This window comes from Gavia stellata, chromosome 1 (genome assembly GCF_030936135.1).
Source record: "Gavia stellata isolate bGavSte3 chromosome 1, bGavSte3.hap2, whole genome shotgun sequence".
Classification (NCBI taxonomy): Eukaryota; Metazoa; Chordata; class Aves; order Gaviiformes; family Gaviidae; genus Gavia; species Gavia stellata.
In genome coordinates, this window is record NC_082594.1 from 98,285,027 (window position 1) to 98,301,687 (window position 16,661).

General features: G+C 42.9%; 1 protein-coding gene across 1 annotated transcript in view; it reads right to left on the reverse strand.

Annotated features, from left to right (window-relative positions):
• Window positions 1-16,305: 16,305 nt before the first annotated feature.
• Window positions 16,306-16,661, reverse strand: part of UMODL1 (uromodulin like 1) — a 50,460-nt gene continuing 50,104 nt past the window's right edge. The window contains exon 20 of the mRNA XM_059818161.1: window positions 16,306-16,479. Within this exon, the coding sequence (XP_059674144.1) occupies window positions 16,306-16,479 (174 nt within the window). The remainder of the gene's footprint in view (window positions 16,480-16,661) is intronic.

The following is a 16,661-nucleotide window of genomic DNA, read 5'->3' on the forward strand; positions in this document are numbered from 1 at the left end:
TGCCACCATGGGTGGGTTCATTTGTCTGGTGTAGTGAATTTACCTGCTACACTCCAGCCTTGCCAGAAGCTCAGTATTCTAGTTCTTCAAAGTGTTTTGGGTCCAACTACTGTTTGCTGAAGGGGAATAGGAGTCTGTCCACTCCAAGAGAAGGGAGGGAAGAGGGGAAAAGGGAGAGCTTTGAATCAGGAATGAAAAAGCAGTTTTCAATAGTGATGCAATCACATGGCACGATACCTCAAAAAGGTAGAACTATAAATGCGTTCCAGTTTTAATTAAGAAAGTTCCTGCTCACGTTCTAGCTGGTCATAGCTGGAAAAAAATGAACAGGTGTAGGACAGAACTAACAGCACACCTAATCTTGATGTTGGCTCACTCGTACCTCTCCTTGGCTTGTTCTCCTAACGCGGGGAAATTCCCTATAACAATGTGAGCAGACAGTTAACAGCTTTGCCAGATGGTTATCAACAGGGAAGTGGAACTAAAAAATGAGTCATTTTGTCATTTCTAAAGATCAGTGACAAATAAATGTTTTATTGCATATAAATATGGGAACGTGCAAAATACATGCTCATCCACATACGTGAATGCAGTAGTTGGAAGAGCTAAAATATTATATACATGCGTCAGACCTCAAACCCTCTTTAGGCCATGGGATGCTTTCCAGAGATGTCATGGGCAGATAAGCAGGAAATACATTCAAGAGCACAGCAGTGCAAAGCTACATGAAGGAAGGCTCACACTACCCCCACCCTCCAAAATCTGGGCCTTCACTTCTACTAAAGGTGGTACTGTGTACTACAGAGGGCTGCATTTCCTCTTTGATTTTAACCCATCTGAACATAAATGCTTGAATCGTGCCACTGCCTGCAGTAAGAGAAGAGTTATTTGAGTGACTCAACGCTATAGAACAGGATCTGTACTATGGAAGCTATTTCCATTTGAGGAAGCATAGAAATAATTCAGTATCCAGTTCTGTAAAGAAGTGATATGGCCTTTGACCTGTATGGAATTGTATAGAATGTGTCATTTGCCACAGGACAAAAAAAAGAAAGCCAACTAAACTATGGCATCTGTTGCTATTTTAAAAGGGAGGGGTGAAGAAAGGTGTGGAGGAATGAGTGAGAAAATTCTTTCCTGAGGTCAGAACCACCTGCACAGACTTAAGAGGTAGTTACAGATCAGGCAGCTAGGGAAAAAGTTCTTTATGTGTTTTGTGTGTGATGTCTGTATCACACATGGATTATCAATAATGAGTTTCTTGTGCGTGGCTCTGCAAATCCTTTTGACAGCTAAAACCACATATTGAGAATTTACATATATCTGTGGTACAAAAGAATATGACGTATATTATGAGGTAATAAATGCACCCTGCCAAGACATGCCAAGTCATTAAGCCTTAAAGTCTGCCAGAAAATATAACACTTCAAGTAGTTTGCATTGGAAATATTAAACATGTTCACAACAGAAAAAAACAATTTTTTGTTTACCTGTAAAGAATGTGGTAACCTGTGGTATTCTTAGCACCTATATCTAGCACCTACTCAGCAATACAGGAATACATATGTAGGGGCTAAGCACTTCCTGGGATCTGAGTTAATGTAAAGCTTGTGAGAACACTCACAGTTTCCTTGTCAGCAATTACCAAGCGAGCTTTAGAGGCAATTTGCACTGGTTTTGACAGTCTTCTTCCATGTCTTTTAGCATTAATTAGCAAACATCTCATTAAGAATGTGCCCCATTTTCCCAGGTCATACAAAGACAGAGCAGATATAGTCCATTTCTAATAAGTATACAGGTATCTAGCAGACAGAGCTTTTAGTAGGTGTGCAGCTTTCTCACAAGTACAAGAATTCTTCCATACTCAACCTTGGTGATTGTTAAATGTAATGCAAAAAGTGACTCGGTTAGAAATGGGAAGATCAACTTCTCCAATAAAGGTCCGCTTTGCTTAGTATTAAATATTACAATGTGTATATTAATTCATTTATCCACCATCCATATCCTATAGTCAGGAAATAAAATTAAAGCATACATTGACATTGATTGATATATTGATATTAAAACATGCATGGTTTCAAACTATTTTGAACAGTTATTATAAGTCTTCTTCTGCTTAGCAGATAAACAGGAATAATGTGCCAAATCACTAGAAAGTTCTCACTACAGGATGAAATGTTGTAGTAAGAATGAAACAATACTTTCATTTCAGATACTGAACAGCTTCCACCTTCTGCTGGGAAGGAAAATCCATCAGTGCAAAATCACGTGGCAAGGAAGTAACATGACAAAAACATTTTCTCCCTGCATAACTCATCACTGGCTTACCTTAGCATGTGTAGTACAGTTGTCTCCCCCAGTTTTGTAATTATGAAATCTGGAAAAGGAAAGGAGGCATCTGACTTTACAGTGTTACACAGTAGGGCAAGAATTAAACATAAGAGATGAGCTTTAGGGCTTGTCTATGCTCCTGCTAATATGAAGGGGAAATTTAAATGCTTTCCACATCAGCCTTTCTCAGCTGAAGAGATTTATCTTGCTAATGCAAGGTTACTACTTTAACAGCCCTACCAATCTTTAACTACAACTTCAGGTCAATGCAACCTCAGAGATGTCCCCCTGCTAACTTCTTTTAAACATGCTTATTAGGGTATTCTGCAAGTGGGATTAGTCACGGTGATTAGAACCATCATCACTATCTCCTCCTCCTTGTCTGGCCACTTTCTGTGAAAAACAGCATGATCAGATCAGAGGTACCTAGCTGCAATTAGAGACTCCAGGGTCGGCATGCTGAGTGGACAGAGGATCCTCATACAAAGCACTAACTCAGATAACCAAGCTGCAGAGAAGGGCAGAAACTCACACCAGTTTCTTCGTATTGTTTGGCTGCAGACTTTAGGCCCTGCTCAGCATATCAGCTTCTTGCATTTTCCTCTGAAGGGACTGCAGAAGGTATGAGAGTGCTTCCAGAGGTGGTATGGTGCAATTTATCCTGCCAGCGATGCATACGTACATTGTAGGACTTGTGACAATAACGCCAAACACCTGGGCAGTCCACATCTTCTGCTACATCATAATGAGCACTGGTAAAATCTGTCCCTGCAATGAAGAAGTTGTTGTCAAAGTAAGGGGGCATAAGATACAAAATCACATGCAGAATCCCATACTGCAAATTTCACATTTCTGTGGGCACGGCCCTGACAAGGTGCAGTATTCATGGTGGAGCAGACAGTTGAAAAGAGAAACCCTTGAGTCCAGGGGGAAACTCACAGACCTCCAAGGCTGCCTCTGCCCTGCCTACGGACTCGGGCCTTTCCGCATCCCTGCCTCTCAGCGAGCTGGGTGATTCCTGCTACAAAACCCTTGCTACACTTCTCCATTGGCCCTGCCACCCTCAGCGGGGGAGGTCCCCAAAAACATCTCCCAGGTCCTCAGAGGGGAGACAAAAAAGGCCTTTTTGTGTCCATCCTGCCCCAGGCCAGCAGCCCCTCACATCTCGTACTCCGGACCTCCACAGGCACTTCCCATCCACCTCCCCACCACGTCAAGCAGTGAGCAGACACCCTTCAAGCAAGCTGGCAGAGCCACCTGGCTGGGCCTCGGCCTCCCCAGCAGCTCACCCACCCTCTCTGCCCGCCTCAGGTGCTCCTCCATCTCTGGCACCAGTGCACTGCAAAGTGATGGCAGGACTCGGGCAAAAAACCCAATCCCAACACTGGTGGCAGGAGGAAAAACAAGATGGGTGTGGGAAAGCAGAGGAGGGGTTGCCCTCTCCCTTCGGCAGGAGGAGCCACTCACTGCAGGCTGAGTGTGGGCAGTGGTCAGGGACTGAATGGCTGACCCTCAACTAGGGGATCCCCAGGAGCCTGGAGCAGCCCCTGAGTCCCGGGCTAGGAAGGAGGCAACGGTCCCAGCTCCTGCAGCAGGCCCTGCGGCTGGTCGCTGCAGGAACAGGTCGAGGGCAGAGCTCAGCAGGGATGCTGAGCCCTGCCGCTGCCATGAGAGCCTCTTGTTGGGGCGAGGCGCCTCCCGCACCATCTGAGGAGGACAGGCCAGCTGGGGCTCAGGGCCTTGGGGTCCAAGGCCATCGACAGCCATCAGCGCTCAGGGCAGGGCTGGAAGGCAAGCGGGGGCTGAGAAGGCAGGAGGGCAGCTGTGCCACTGCCTGGGTTGGCTTCGGGTTGGGCAACAGCTTGGGGTGAGGCCACAGGCAGGGACACCAGCGTGGTGTGACTCATCTGCCGGTGCCAGTCCTGGCTTTCATCCAGACACAGCGGCGAGGGGGAGCAGACGCTTGGCTGGCCCGGCCAGGGTACGCCCCACATCGTGCAAGCTCCTGTCAGCCGGTCTCCTTGTCCTTCTGCTATGTGCCCGGTGACTGGCACCAAACCACTCAGCTTGTCTGGCAAGGCGCTGCTCTGTAAAGCAAATTGGGGTTTTCTACCTCTGTTTCAGAGCAAGATGTTTTATCAGCTGCCTGACTCTCGGTCTATGCCCATTCAAATCCCTCTGTGCATCTTACGTTCAAAACAGGTGCGTACAACTGTACAGTTGTGAGGAGCTGCTTCTTGCGACTCTGTGAAATTATCTCCTAGCAAAGTAGAGGCCAAAGGCACCACCATGTGTCCCTGGGAGAGAGCACAGAGAAAGGGGAAACAGGTACAAAACATTAACTCACCCAGTTGTGCTGAGTGTATTAGTCAAGGCTGCATTTGCAGGAAATATGCAGTAAAACTTGCAATGACATTGTACTTAGATATATTATTAATCTAAGGTTGGTTTTCAAGGGCACCATGAAGCATTTCTTAACCACAGCAGCTGTAATCGCAGATTTTGTGCGTGACTAGATATACGCAAGTAACTAAACCTGTGTCACTGAATGTGCAGAGCGTGGCTAAGTGATTCTGTCAGAAGTAGGTTAGCAGGGTCCATCTTACTCCCTGAGGAAGCTCTAAAAGAAAAGGCAGTTCTGTTTGTATCTTTATGGGGACTGGGGAAGAAAATAACCTCCTAGCAAGCGTGCTTAGAGCACAGACACATTTTGTTCAGCTGACAGTCACTAACACGTGTTCCTTAACAAAGGAAAAATAAGCCATACAATGACAGAAAGATTTTAAGGGCTTGTTCCACTCTTTATCGGATCTCCTGCTTCATCCATCATCTGCCAAATGCAGCAGGAGCTCCAGTAAGAAGCTGACATGCAGACTTACCTCAAATATCAGGAACTTGTACAAAGGGAAGTTGTATTCTTACTCAGCATCTCACTTTCAAAAAGCCCAGGTACCATTACATTAAGTTCAACTGCAATTCTTACTCTTAATTTCAAATTTCATTCGCCTGCATGAAATAATTGAGCAGATGCCTGCATAGGCCTGAATGAAGGCTTCTGCGTGGCAATGTATGTCACATTTTGCTCTCAGTGACAACTGGCTGAGGCAGTCACAGCAGTTGAATGAATATGAATGGCACTGTTGCTTTGCTGGGAAATTGAAAACACTATACCAAGACATGGTACAAATATCAGTTGCTCATATCAAAGGGAAGATGCTACCATTTGTGATTACAACAAAGGAAGGCAGTAAGTCAATAGCATAGGCCATCTCAGGTGTTTCTTTCTCTGCTGTGTATGGCTTTACACCACGGAAATACCAATATCAGTTTAAGAAACAAATTTTGGGGGAAGTGCTAGAAATAACAAACCTGGAAGTTACTAACCATATATTTTCCTGGGGAGGCCATGCAGCCTCCAATGGTCTGTATTAGGGAGTACCAGAAGAGGTATAGTATGTTATCTTCACTAGTACTGTCTCATAAGAGAAGTCCAGTATATAGAACATCGAGGATATAGGAAAAGGACCACAGCCTGGACATCCTGGCATACTGACTTCGGCTTTCATAGAAGTCAGGTGAGAGATGTAATTTCAGGGGAGAGACTAAACTTTACAAGGTGGTGCTTCTCATACACCTGTAAGACAACAGAGGTATATTCACCCCATTTAAGAATAAGTTGTCACAGCTGTAGCCAAACAAGTGAAAAGGAGGAGAACAGGTGGTCAAATTAATGCTGAGAAACTCAGGAAATTGGCAGCAGTATCTAGTATCTCCTGAGAATGACAGCTGATTTTTAAATGGACTGCAAAATGTAGCTTCAAACAACCTATCAGCTGAAAATCTTTCTGGGACATAAAGAAAACACTTCCAGAAGCCAATAGCATCTTGTTCAACTGTTACCTACACCTTACTGGCATAGACAAGAGCTGTGGCATTTGGTTTGGTCCTGTGCTCTGCAAAAGCTGTTCTGTAAAAATTAAAGTTGGATTCAGTAAACATACCATTCCAAATTCCAGTTCAGCCGTATTTTCACATTCTTTGCTGAGTAACTCAGAGGACAATGTTATGTTCTCACTGAGCAGGTATGATACAGTGCACAATTAAATATGTTAGACTAAGCTTAAAAAAGCTATTCATATATAACACTCAGTAATTAGTCTCTCAAGGTTGGTACTAGAACAAACACAAGACCCTTCTATCTCCATGTACTAGTAATAGCCATATTCGTTCAAAATATTGATGTGAAGCACTTCCTTCATCCTTTCAAATTGCGAAATGCCAAAGGCAGCTAATAAATAGGAGCATTGTTTGTGGCCGGCATTTCATATCAAAGCTCTAGGCGGTACAAGAGGCAAAGACAGACATTTCCTGAGTGGATTTGAAGAGTTTAAGTATTGCTGAACATAAGCCATGAAGAACCCATGCTGTCAATAGTGTTATTAGCTGCCAGCACGTTCCCAAGTATATAGTGATATTGTTTGCTGGGAAGATTTTACCTAAATGAAAATTCTACCCAAATGCCTCTGTCAAAAAGGGAGTCTCTTCTTGGAATCAAAGTCAACTTCACAATCCTGGAAAGAGCAAGGTTTCTTGGTGCGTTGGGATGGATTTGCATCAGCCTGTTGAGAATACTGCTATCCCAGAACCTACTGCACCATGCCTGATCCACTTCCAAATATCAGTGAAAGTAGCTCCATAATGCCACTATACTTGGAGTCCCCCAACACTCCTCAATGCCTATATCAAGCTTTACTATTTTTCCCTTGGATTTTCCCAAAGGCTCCACCCAGGTGAGGAAAGAGTAAAATGTTCCATATAGCAAGGGGCCAAATAGTCACTGCACCATCAATAAACTAACCGGGGTATATTTTCTCTTCTTGTTGTCGTTAGATTCTGATACTCCTCAGAGTTATGTGTAGCACGAGCAAACACAAAACAGTCAAGGAAAAGCAACTGCCAAGAGATTGTGCTTTTTACAGGATTAAACAGAAAGATCATGGAAGATAAATGTCACTTTTCTTTTGAAATTTATTACTTCCATAGTAAAGCAGGAAAAGGAGAAAATCACTATTTAAATAAAGGTTTATTATTTCATCTGTGCCTACAAATACTTGCAATTTTCCAATATTTTTATATATGTGAGAAACTTGCATAGGAAAAAACACTTCTACTAATACTTTCTCTGAAAGGACAGGGAGAGAAAAAGGGAGAAAAGTGGGGTCAAAACAAGCTGTCTGCACTGTATAACTGCAGTATTCCTAAACATGCTGAATTTTGTCTAACACACACCCAAACACACACAAAGGTAGGTTGATAAAACTACTATATTTTTTCATCCCTTACAGTTATTATTTCAACAAATCCAGTTTCTAGGCAGCAACACGCATTTACCCTAACCATCCCAATACTTTTATAGCCTTCTTTATAGGTAGGGCTGAGCACCAGCTGATTTAATGAGAATAATGTGAGTGGATCCATTGCAAGCACTACACCAGGATTTATTACTGACACTTCTGTACAGCATTTGAACTTCATTGTTTTGGTCCTTTACTGCTTTTTTCCTTGCCATCTCCAAATATTCTGGCTTCTTCTCGATTCCTCTTTTATACTTGTGTTATGATCTTTTTTAATGTACAAGTCTTTGTGTTAAGTCTCCGAAACTCTTCTCTCTGTGGATTTCAGAGGAAAAATCTCTGTTTTGGGACAGAAGGGCAGGAGAGGCAGAGAGCACTTCCAGGGGAATTTGCTGCATGTGGAAAAGTGCTGCACTGACAAGTCTCCTGTGTTCCCCCATGGCAGACAGTGTCACATCCCGACTATGTACCCAAGAGTGTCTTTAGCACAAGGGGGTAGCTGTCCACTCAGCCAGAGGAAGGTGAGTTGAAGAAACAGGCAGAGATTCCCTGAAAACTCTAGGCTGAAGTACTGTCCACAGTGGGCCTGCAAGGATCAGGAGATAGCAAGGACAGAAGAGAAATCTGCAAAAAAAAAAGAGGGGTCTTGAAGAAAGGTAGTACCTCTACAGAGAGGATACTACTCAGCTGTAGGTTTGTCACAAGCCCTGCAGGACAGACCCCCAGGCAGAGAGTAAACAGGTAGCCATTGTTACGGAGCAAATCAAAAAAGCCATTAGGTGGCTCTGTGCTCTAGGCTTTCTACCAGATTGTAGCCAACATCATGTTTTTAGATCAATTGCAGTTAAACATTTTCAGTTCCTTTAACTTGTTTCCTTCCGCAGCCTACAAGAAAACTTTCCAAACAGGCATGAAAAAGTCAGCTCTTTTATATTTTAATGGACAAGGAAATTTTCCAATTAACTCAGCTTTTTCCCAACCCTGTTGGGACCAGAGTTTGGCAACATTATAATACGAGAGAAAGGAATAACGATGAGTGTTTTGCATCAGGTGTCAGCAGAGTTGTGTTCTCAGTGAACAATGGGAACATTAGGCACACATACCACTGGTCTAAAGTGCTTCTTAGGAAACAATGTAAGAGGTCAAATCTAAATCTTCATTTCTACATATTTTTCATCCGTTGTCTCAAATAATTATCTAAACCCAGTGCTTTATTAACAGAACAAAAGGCAGGCAGCCCCAGACTAGAAAGGGGAGATGGTCAGTGCTGCTCATCTAGAAGATTTCTCCTTGGTCTCAGAACTACTTGTTTGGTGAAATTGCTTTGTCGCTGTTGTGGGGAACTGACCACAGCAGTCTAAAATGAGATCTCCAAAGCCATCAAAACTTGTCTGAGCAGTAGATGGTGTGAAACGGTAGAGACAAAGGGATCCTACTGCACCTCATACATTTCCTCCTTCACAGGAAACACCTGTGAAATGCCTCAAAGGAATTAGGATGTGTTTCTCTAAAAAGGTGACACAGTTGATGACAGCCCAACTTACGTGCCTCTATACCAGTGTACACAGCATGAGTAACAAACAGGAGGAGTTGGAAGCCACTGTACAGCTAGCAAGCTATGATCTAATTGCTATCACTGAAACATGGTGGAACAAATCACATGACTGGAGGACTGCAATCGATGCCTATAAAATGTTCAGAAGGGACCTGCAAGGAAAGAAGGGTGAGGGGGTTGTCCTCTGTGTAAAAAAATTGATTGACTGCACGGAGCTGCCTTTGAAAATCAGCAATGAACAGCTCGAGAGCTTATGGGTAAAAATTAGGGTCCAAGCCAACAAAGGAAACCTTGTGGTTGGTGGTTATGCAGGCTGCCCGATCAAGGGGAGTTTGTTGACCAAGCATTCTTATTTCATACTTGTAGGCTCTGATCCTGCTGCGAGACTTCTGCTGGAAAAGCAGCACAGCAAGCTGTAAGAAATACAGAAGACTCCTGGAGTGCACCGAGGATAATTTCTTAATCTAGTTGATAGACAGCCCAACTGGAGGAGAGGCGTTACTAGACCCGTTGCTTACCAACATGGATGAACTAAACAGAGATGTCAAGATTGGCAGCAACCTGGGCTGCAATGATCATGACCTAGTGGAATTCACAGTCTTGAGGTATATGGGTCAGGTGAAGGGTAGAGTCAGGACACTGAATTTTAGGAGAGCAAACTTTTAGTTAAGGAATGAGTGGATGGGATGGGACCCTCTGGGCAACTGCCCTCAGGGATAAAGGCGCTGAACAGAGCTGGCTGCTCTTTAAGGACGTATTTCTTAGAGCGCAACAGCTCTCAATTGCCATGTGCAAGAAATCAGGAAAGGAAGGCAGGAGACCAGCATGGCTGAGAAGGACCTCCTGGTCAAACTAAAGTGTAAGAAGGAAATGCACAGGCAGTGGAACCAGAGACGTGTATCCTGGGAAAAATATAGGGATGCTGCCCAGCTGTGTAGGGTTGGGATCAGGAAAGCTAAGGCACAGTTGGAGCTGACTTTGGCAAGGGATGCGAAGAATAATAAGAGGGGCTTCCACAGGTACATTGGTCAGAAAAAGAAGATTAAAGAAAATGTACCCCCCCCATTAAATAAGACAGGAGAACTAGTGACAACCATCATGGAGAAGGTTGAGATACACAACAAATTTTTGCCTCAGTTTTCAATGGTAATCTCTCTTCCTACACCTCTCAAGCCACTGAACCTCAAGGCAGGGACTGGGGGAATGAAGTCCCTCCCATCAAAAGTGAAGATCAGGTTAAAGACCACTTGAGGAAACTGAATATACAAAAGACCATAAGACCCAACAAGATGCATCCCAGGGTCCTGAGGGAATTGGCTGATGTAGTTGCCAAGCCACATTCCATCATATTTGAAAAGTCATGGCAATCAGGTGAAGTCCCCAGTGACTGGAGAAAGAGAAAGGTCACACCCATCTTTAAAAAGGGTAAAAAAGAGGATCCTAGGAACTACTGACCAGTCAGCCTCACCTCTGTGCCCAGTAAGATCATGGAACAGATCCTCCTGAAAGATATGTTGAAACACAGGGAAGACAGCAAGGTGATAAGAGACAGCCAACATGGCTTTACTGAAGGCAAATCATGCCTGACTAATTTAGTGGCCTTCTACAATGGAGTGGCTATATCAGCGGACAAGGGAAGAGCTATGGATTTCACCTACCTGGACTTATGTAAGGACTTTGATATGGTCTCCCACAATATTCTTGCCGCTAAAATGGCAAGATATGGGTTTCACAGATGGACTATTAGATAGATAAGGAATTGGCTGGATGGCCTTTTCCAGTGAGTTACAGTCAATGGCTCAGTCTCTGAGTGGAAACCAGTAATGAGTGGTGTCTCTCAAGGGTCTGTACTGGGACCAATACTATTTATATCTTCATCAATGACTTAGTGGGATTGGGGGCACCCTCAGCAAGTTTGCAGATGACACCAAGCTGAGTGGTGCAGTTGATTCACTAGAGGGAAGAGATGCCATCCAGAGGAACCTTGATGGGCTTGAGAAGTTGGCCCGTGTGAACCTCATGAAGTCCAACAAGTCCAAGTGCAAGCTCATACACCTGGGTCGGGACAACCCCCAGTATGAATACAGACTGGGGGATGAAAGGGTTGAGAGCAGCCCTGAGGAGATGGACTTGGGGATACTGGTGGATGAAAATTGGATATGAGCTGGCAAAGCGCACTTGCAGCCTAGAAAGCCAATTGTATCCTGGGCTGCATAAAAAAAAGTGTGGCCAGCAGGTCAAGGGAGGTGATTCCCCCCCTACTCCACTCTCATGAGACCCCACCTGGAGTACTGCATCCCTTTCTGGGGTGCCCAGTACAAGAAAGACATGGACCTGTTAGAGTGGGTCCAGAGGAGGGCCTCAAAAATGATGAGTGGGCTGGAACACCTCTCCTATGAAGAAAGACAGAGAGATGGGGTTGTTTAGCCTGGAGAACAGAAGGCTGCAGGGACACCTTATTGTAGCCTTTCAATATATAAAGGGGGCTTATAAGAAAGATGGAGAGAGACTTTTTACCAAGGCCTGTAGTGACAGGACAAGGCACAATGCTTTTTAAAGTGAAAGAAGGTTGATTTAGATTGAATATAAGGAGCAATTTTTTTACAATGAGGGTGGTGAACCACTGGAACAGCTTGCCCAGAGAAATTGTGGATACCTCATCATTGGAAGTGTTTAAGGTCAGGTTGGATGGGACTTTGAGCAACCTGCTGTAGTGAAAGATGTCCCTGCCCATGGCAGGGGGGTTGGACTAAATGATCTTTAAAGATCCCTTCCAACCCACACTATTCTGTCATTCTATGATACCTCAACTGAACAATCTTTTTTGTGCCTCAGCATGAAAAGGAGGCATAAAGGGACACAGCGCTGAGAAAATAATGACTGCCAGCCCCTGAAACATAGCACAGAAAAAAATGACAAATGAAGAAAATGGGTGGCAGCTGTACAACACTTTTGCACAGGGATGAGAAAGGAAGCATTTGGAGCAAGTGCTGGTGCTCTTCCCTGCTTTTCACGCTTGGGTCCAGACAAGTCCACTAATGCCCTCGGGGTAAGCTTCATTGAGGGTAAGCTCTGAATATGCTGCTTTTGGAGCAGCTGTCAGAACTGTACAAATCAAATGCCCAGGGAGGCTGGTGTGACACTAGTTTCAGACTGGATCACCATGTTGCTGCAATACTATTATTGGTGTGGGAATGTTAAGTACTCTTGGTTGTCTTTGCTGCAAAGCACGAAACTAAAAACATGTTTGCCCTTTGTAATGTTGAAGAAAGAGACCCTTAGTAAGTGTACATACGTAGCTGTTGATAATTGCAGTCCATTGGAGTTGGATAAGGTCACGTATTGTGTTTTGAGTGATGTTTGAACATTATACTGATACTTCAACAGTTTTTCAGAAGCTGCCACATCCACACAATGCACATCTTAATACCTGTGACTAAATCATACAAGGAAAATATAACAGTACAAAAGTCAACAATAAGTTACAAGAGTGCTTTTATTGACACCAAAACTCCGCTAAACAGACTCTGTCGTGATAGCAGTTTCTGCTGAGCATGCAATGTATCAAATACAAGCTACTGTTTTGCATTTCATCCCGAAGACTAGTGCTCCGCTTTTGTAAATGGCATAGCTCCACTGAAATCAATAGGCAAATCTCTAGTCCTGTCACTTTCAAGCAGTTCAGGATTGTAAGTACTAAAAACTAGAAAAATATTGATAGCAAAATAGCTTATCCTTTCACTGTGTGCAGAAGGCAAACACATTACATATTTGAGAGCAAACTGAGCAAAAGTTAAGAGATTCCTACATAATAAAAAGCTAATGATTATGTTCATCAGACTAAGATTGCAAAGATAATTTGCAGTTTCATTAATGAATTGCAACCAAATGGATTTTCTTTATATCAGGATCTAGTAACTGATGTTTCAGCAAGGAAAAGTCAAAGATTTTTACTCCTTATAGATTCACTTGAATCAAAAGCAGAATGCAAATGATTGTTCTGAAATTTATTGACATATTTAAAAGGTGTGTATATAACCTCTAAGATCAATCAGTCCAACATTTGCAAAATGTAGAAGTCCTTTACCCAGTAATCTTATTACCTAACAGAAATTGGACTGGGGGGATAGAAAAGCAGCTTTCCAATGCTTTTCTGTACCAAAAAATCAGTACCTAAATGCTATGGCTACTAAGAGTATTTATGAGTTCAAGTTAATGACCAATTTCCACTATCCATTGAGCTTAGAGAGGAATTAGCTTCTTCACTGTAAATTACTGAATTACATGTGACCCAGACACAGCAGAATCTGTCACTGTGTAGGAGGAGTGCATGCAGCAATCAGAACCAAGGGGTGGTGGGGACAAGTTACCACACCGCTTTACTCTCCATCTTCTAACACTCTCACTGAAGTGGAGGTTTGGGGCAGCAGAGTGAAGAAGAGCATGCCAGGAAAGAGTTCTGCAGATGATTACTGTGCGCAAAAGATTTTTGTTCCAGTTTATCTAGCTGAACAGACTGTTGTTGTATCCAATGGAGCATGTAAACTAAACCTTTGCTGCTGCACTAATGGTAAGGTCTGGCAGCCAGGAAAAATTCAGCTCAAATTCGTAACTATTCTGTTGCAATTGGAGTGCTCTCACTTAGGTGGGCAGCACACTCTGTGACATGACTGCACAATCGTTGTGATCTAATTAGACAGAATATGTAGCTACCAATTGACTTAATTGGAGAAACATGGGCTGCCAGTAGCAAAAATAGTTTCATTTTTTTTTCTTCCATTGAGTCTTTGTCAGTTAAAGAATTTACAACCAAATCTCAAGCCTCATGCTGAAGAACACTCTGAGTAGGTTAAGCCCCAGATTCATGGTGCCTTTTCTTTATTTGGTGGCCAATACTTGTTCTCCAGCTTCTGTATACTTAAGGTGTTGCACAATTAGGTCTTCAATGTTGCTGCAGCTCAAAGTTTCAACCTCACCTTAAGTAAATAGTGAATTACAAACTGAAAAGGAGATCTCTCTAAGCGTTTGCTGATTTACTTCCTGGAATATTTATAGAAACATGCAGCTTGTCAATAGTAATGGCACAAGTGATGCTAAGATGGGAAATAGCAACGTGGCACAGTGGGAGAGCCAAATCTTGGAACTTGAATAGAGAACCAGGAATTCTTTCTTTTTTCCCTTTTATTTTATTCATGGAAAAAAACTGCCAAAATTCACTTCAACATGGAGCTGCAGTCACGAATAGTTCTTAGGACACCAGGAAAGAGTCAGATTGCTAAAAAAAAAAAAAAGGGGGGGGGGGATAGAAGCCTTTTACATACAACATTAATTTGGAAGAGTCAGTATTGCAACCAGTCATGACCACCATTGTGAAGAGTAATGAAAGCCAAATGCTGAGTGAAGACAAGTTTCTGTTCTCCATGTGATGAGACATGATCCAACTAGAAAAAATAAAAAACAAACTAATATTGATTGAGAAAGGTAATCAACTACCTTCCAAAGAAAGTAAATACATAGGAAAGAAGAGCTGAGTAGTTCCAGCATCTAAAAGGAGCCATTAGTTGAGACCCCAACATGATGTATAAGCATTATGAGCCTGACAATACCCTGTATGCCATAACCTCATTGCACAACCCCAGAATTCCCATTACTATCAAATATTGCAATCACCCGTGACCACTCATGAGAATATAATGGTGAATGAAGACAAGCCATTCTTCTCTCTGTGGAGAGGCTCAGAGGCTTCATATATAGGTTTTAATTTAATGGACCTAGATATGCCCTTCATGCTGGATTATGGCTCCCTAGTGGGAGCTGTATCACTGATGGAACTGTGCAGCTGCTGGAGCACTTCCTCTGGGTTCCCAACAGGCAGCCCTGCCCAGCCTTTGGAAAGCAATCAGAGCATCACCTTCACCTACAGTGATCTCCTAGGAGCTGCCCATAGATGTCTACAGAGGGTGGTCTCTGTAATGTAAGACTAGGGGAAATAGAGCTAACAGTGACTATTCAAGACTTTACAAGCAGATAGTTGGGACATAGTCTCCCCTGTCCTTTCTCTGTGATGTATATTAATCCTTATTGTACTTAGTGAAGAAAACTAAATTATCTGCAAATACCATTATGATGAGCCTAGTGAATTTTCTGTGGTCCAGGCAGCTGCATTGTCATGTATGAGGCCTCCATCAGGAAAGAGTTACTGACTAACTCTGGTAACAATGTCAAATAAGCCTGTTCCCAGGAACAGAATTAAATCAGATCCGCAGTAAACATCCTTGAGTTGTGAAGCAATGTTAGTTGTTCTTTTTCAGCAAGCCAGCTTTCTCACCTATCTCTCCTCCTCTTAAAGGAATAAACATACAAATGGTGATGAGTGGCTAGAACACACTCATTTTACAGAAAAAGTGCTGAATCCTATGGTATTCTGGAACAGTGTTGAATTCCCAAGTTGCAGAGGCAGAACGTGTGGTAGTGGTTAACACTCCTCAGAGCTGTCTTTTCAAACTTTCTGCAGGCACTTGTAAGCCCTGCTTATGCATTATCAATATTTCAAGCTTTTTATCTCTAACATCCCACTATTGTCTTGAAAAACACCCCCCCAAAAAAAAAAAAAAAAAAAAAATTAAACCCAAGCTTTTGCAGAAAGGGATAACTTCTGAAACAAATCAGCTTCTGAAGCAGATTTATAAAGAGAGTGGTAGTTTCTCTCCTTTATTATACTAATCCATGATCCAAACCCAAAAGTGATATGCTTTTTGTGGAAGTGGTTATTGGTGTTCTTCTAAGTGGTGTGTCATTTACTCTGAGACCAAAGCCATGAAGGAAGATGAAGAAGAGAAGGCTGTCTTCCTCCTCTGTAGTCTGCAGCATTTGAAAACAGGCAAGAATAGTAGGAATTTCATTTGTGCTTCTATGACCTTCACCCACAGCAAACAGGACAGGAGGTTCAAATACCCTTAAAGAGAGGATGCTCATCTGCAAGTATTTAACCATTTCAGGAAGAGACAACAGCTAAAAAAAGTAACTGATCATAATTCAGTACTTACATCTGGTAACCTGGAATCGCTAATCATAGAACACTTGGTAGCTGAAGTTGTCAGACTTGATTCTGAATTTGTATCTTCCTGTCTTCCGCTGATACTGGAAAATGAGAAGGCTTGCAACTCCCAGCACAAAACCAAACACAGCAAAGGAAATGAGGATGATGTATCCAACTCCCATCCCAGCCTCCTTCTCTCTCTTCAAATCAGAGGCTAAAAAAACATGAGAGGCAAAAGAAAGAAGTTTTGAAATTCCTAAATCTTTTCCTGGGGTAAGAAACAAGCCTTGCCTACAAATTAGCCAACATACAAGTTGAAGCACAGAGCTGTGACACAGAAGTGAATCAACCTTTTGGGGAGGGTGATTCTCATGGAAAGGTC